The sequence below is a fragment of the Benincasa hispida genome, chromosome 6, assembly GCF_027475165.1.
Source record: "Benincasa hispida cultivar pf3 chromosome 6, pf3_genome.v1.1, whole genome shotgun sequence".
NCBI lineage: Eukaryota > Viridiplantae > Streptophyta > Magnoliopsida > Cucurbitales > Cucurbitaceae > Benincasa > Benincasa hispida.
This window is the reverse complement of record NC_143483.1, coordinates 57,206,727-57,210,623: the sequence shown is the minus strand read 5'-3', so window position 1 is coordinate 57,210,623 and position 3,897 is coordinate 57,206,727. Positions and strand designations below refer to the sequence as shown.

Sequence of the window (3,897 nt, the reverse complement as noted above, 5' to 3'; positions counted from 1 at the left end):
GGTCTTTTAAAAAAATATCAAATGACCCTTTGTTGACGTTAAATTCGAGTGAAATTACCAAAATATACTCCCTTGCACGTGGAAAAGTAATCTCGCTCTCGCTCGTTTAGCTCATCTCGCTCTCTCTTCTTTTTTTTACTCACAAATCACTATATCTCTCGCTCTCTCTTCTTTTTTTCACTCACAAATCACTATGTCTCTCGCTCTAGCTCATCTCACTCTCTCTTCGGTTCATCACCCACAAAATCACTCATCTGTCTTGTCTCTTGCTCACCAAAATTGGTCGCATCAGAGCTGCTCGGATGAACTCGTCGTGCTGAAGAAAAAGAAGAAGACGTACAAAGGAGAAGAAGCTAGAGAAGAAGAAGACAATGTGCAGATAAGATTTCTCGCACTAGAGAAGAAGAGGAAAAAGAAAAAAGAAGAGCAATAACATAACTTCACGTGATCATGACATTAGCAAAGGGACATTTAATAATATTTTTCAAATGTGGGTCATTTATCATTTTAGAACTTTAAAATGGATTTTTTGGACAATTAATATGAAGAAACAAGTACAGAAGACAAATCCTAAACAAATAACAAAAAAAAACTATAATATAATAATAAATAATCCCTCTCATTAGTAAACAAATAATTATAACAAAACAAAACACCTTTCTTTTTTTTTCTTTTTTTTTTCTGTCTATTTACATAGGATTTTACAAAGAAAGAAATTGGGTAATTAGAAATAATCAAAATGGTGATTAGGGATTTGGAAAGGTTGTTGTCTTTGTTTTTTGCTCAATTTGGGTAAATAATTAGAAGGGTATTTGGAGTAATTAAGGTTAGGATTATTGTTGTTGGGGATTTGTGGAGGTCGTACGGATCTAATTAAAGCCCAATTAATTCCTTTGAAAAATTCATGTCTTTTGATTTCAACTGAACCTTTTAAACTTCCAATTCTTTTTTTTGGATTTTTCACCAAAAGCTTCTTGATTAAATCCTCAACTTTCACCATTTCTTCATACTCTTTGCTGCTACTAATCCCAATTCTTGGAAATCTTAATGGCTGCTTCAATATGTTCATTAATGTCTTCTCATTGTTTTCACCTTTAAATGGGGTTTTTCCGTACAGCATTTCGTATAAGAATATCCCCAATGTCCACCAATCCACGCCGCTGCCGTGCCCTTGGCCGGAAATCACCTCCGGCGCCAAATACTCGTGGGTTCCGACAAACGATTTCGACCTAGCGTTTATTGGTTCCGCTATTAATTCTGGTTCTGGGTCGAATTCCTCGCCGTCGCCGTCGCTGTCCCCGTCTCCGCCGTACACGACGGCGGGTGCGGCGGCATGCTCGGTGATGGTGGTGACGGTGGTTGATTTTTTGCGACGGAAGAGGGAGAAACAGGAGAGAACAGGTTGAATGGGAGCGGCGGCGCAGGAGGTGGTTGAGGTGGTGGAGGAGTAGGATCTGACGTGGCGGTCGTCGGAGGCGGTGGTCCGGCAACGGATGAGCTTTGGAACGACGTCGCATTTGAGACAGAGATCGAAATCAGATAGCATTATATGGCCGTCTTCTCTAACTAAAACGTTTTCCGGCTTTAAATCTCGGTAAATTATGCCCATCATGTGCAAATATTCAAGGGCTAAAATTATCTCCGCCGCATAAAACCTGTCCCAAACAAAAAAAAAACCATTAGTACTGCTAAATCATAAGAATATTGTATTTTGGTACAAGAAATTTAGACTTTTGATCACTTACTCGAAAATATATCTTACAGCTAGTTGAAGTAGATTTATATTTTATTTTCAGTACAATAAGTGAGAATATTATGAAGATTTGAGTCCCTTACTGAGAGTATATACCTGTAAATTATATTTGAAAAAAAGAAAAATAAATAAATTTTTTGCTATCTCGATTGCATTTATCTTTTGTAATTTAAGTAATTATCTAATAAAAACTTGTCATGTTATAAATATATATTTTAACAAAATTCTAAAAAAAATTGTGTGAAGGAAAGAAAAACATTGAAACTAGATGCAACCTAGACTTTACATAATCATTATTTTTGTTCAATTTTACTTCGTCACGTAATTCTTTTTATTCTAAGTTTTGTATATATTTGAGAGATTAAGTGAGATGCACAAAGGCAACACTCAAATATCTTTAAAATACATACATGGTTGAATAGGTAAAACATAAATATCCAATCACTCACATCCTAACTCAGAACAAAACAAATAGCTATCAAATTATGCCTTTGACTAAATAAATAAATAAGTAGCTGTCAAATTATTAACAGACAAATAATGGAACTATATTGAAAATAGATACATGTTAAAATTCGTTTTGTAATAATTGACATGCATTGGTTTTTTTATTTAAAAAAGAGAGAGAGAGAAAAAAAAGGAAAAACTTACTTAGCGGAAGAAATGGAGAAACGTTTATTGGGTAGACGTAGGCGAGCAGCATACAAATCACCACCAGGACAAAACTCCATAACCAAGCAAGAATAGTGAGAAGCTTCAAAGTCCGCATAAAGCGTAGGCAAAAACGGATGATCAAGCACTTTCAATATTTCCTTTTCCATATCTGCCCTTCTCTCTTTATTTCTAACACAAACCGCTTCTCTATCAACCACTTTCATTGCATAAAAGCACTTTGGTAACCCCACCATTGGATTCCTTATCTCACATAAGTAAACACTCCCAATATCTCCACTCCCCACCCGCCGTAGTAGCCGGAAATGCTCCAACCCCACTTCCCCTTTCACTCGCCGGAGCCACCGCATCGCCTCCCATCCCACTTCGTTTGCCTTGTGTGGCTTCATCATCATCTGTAATGGTAATGTTGGGATATTATTGTCGATGCTGCCGTCTGCCGCGGAGCTGCTGCTTCGGCGACGGCTACCGAAACTGAGGTTGCTCATCCAACTACGAGTCGAGTCGGGGACGGTTATGGAGGAGGAACAACTGCTGTCGTAGTCCGACCACTCGTCTTTGTTTATGCTTCCCATCGTAGCGCAAACAGAAGAAAAGATCAACAGGTACACCAGTATAGCGAAGAAAAGTTTAAGTTTGAGGAATAAATTGAGAAAGTTTTAACAAAAGGAGAGAAGAAAGAAAGAAGAGAGGGTTTGAGGATGGTGGTTGTGTTGTGGGTTTGTGGGTTTTTTTCTTTATATATATGTGTGTGTATATATAGACAAGTTTGAGTGTGGGCTTTTTTTAGTACAATATTATTATTATTGGTAAATATAATTGTTTTCCTTTTTTTTATTTTTTACTTTATGTTTAAAAAAAAGTGCCACTTTTTTCTTCTTCTTGCTCGCGAGTTGTGTGTGAGTACTTATGAGTTACTAACTACTATGTAATGTAAAAAACAAAAATAATAATTAAATTAAAGGTTAAAAACACTATTTTGATTTATGTGCTTTGGAGTTTTTGAGCTAGTTTCTTTATTTTGGTTGATTTTTTTTATAAAAAAATTATTATATATTGGCATTAAAATATATATTTTAGAAATATATTCATGTATTTGTACTTTATTACATTAAAATTATTATTATTATTTAACTAATTTCATCCCAAATTAATTTTCAGGTCTAAACTTAAGATTTATTGTATATGGACTAAAATTAAACAAAACTCTAAAGTACAGCAACTAAAATGGTATTTTAACATAAATCAAATTATATGTTTAGTTTATGAACTTTCATATTTGTGTGTTTATTTAGTTTCACTTTTGAAATATTGGAGACCAAGTAGATACTAACTTGAAAATTAGAGACTAAATTTATAATTTAACTCAATAATATTAATTATTATCAGGCTAAATTATATAAAATGCCCCTAAACTTTGTATCTTGTGTCAAAAATATCCTTAAACTTTCCAAAGTGTCAAAAATACTATT

At 34.5% G+C, this 3,897-nt stretch overlaps 1 protein-coding gene across 1 annotated transcript; it reads right to left on the bottom strand.

Moving 5' to 3' along the window:
• Positions 1-600: 600 nt before the first annotated feature.
• On the bottom strand, positions 601-3,155 carry PID2 (AGC (cAMP-dependent, cGMP-dependent and protein kinase C) kinase family protein). The gene is made up of 2 exons (XM_039033512.2): positions 2,405-3,155; positions 601-1,655 (listed from the first exon to the last, which is right to left on the bottom strand). Exons 1-2 carry the CDS (start codon positions 2,998-3,000, stop codon positions 725-727), a joined length of 1,527 nt encoding a protein of 508 aa, XP_038889440.2. The 5' UTR covers positions 3,001-3,155; the 3' UTR covers positions 601-724.
• Between the last annotated feature and the right edge of the window lie 742 nt (positions 3,156-3,897).

Coding starts and splice junctions, on each gene's coding strand:
- PID2 (XM_039033512.2), bottom strand. CDS start 3,000: ATGGGAAGCATAAACAAAGACGAGTGGTCGGACTACGACAGCAGTTGT. Junction 1,656..2,404: donor TTCTCCATTTCTTCCGCTAA/GTAAGTTTTTCC, acceptor TGTTTGGGACAG/GTTTTATGCGGCGGAGATAA.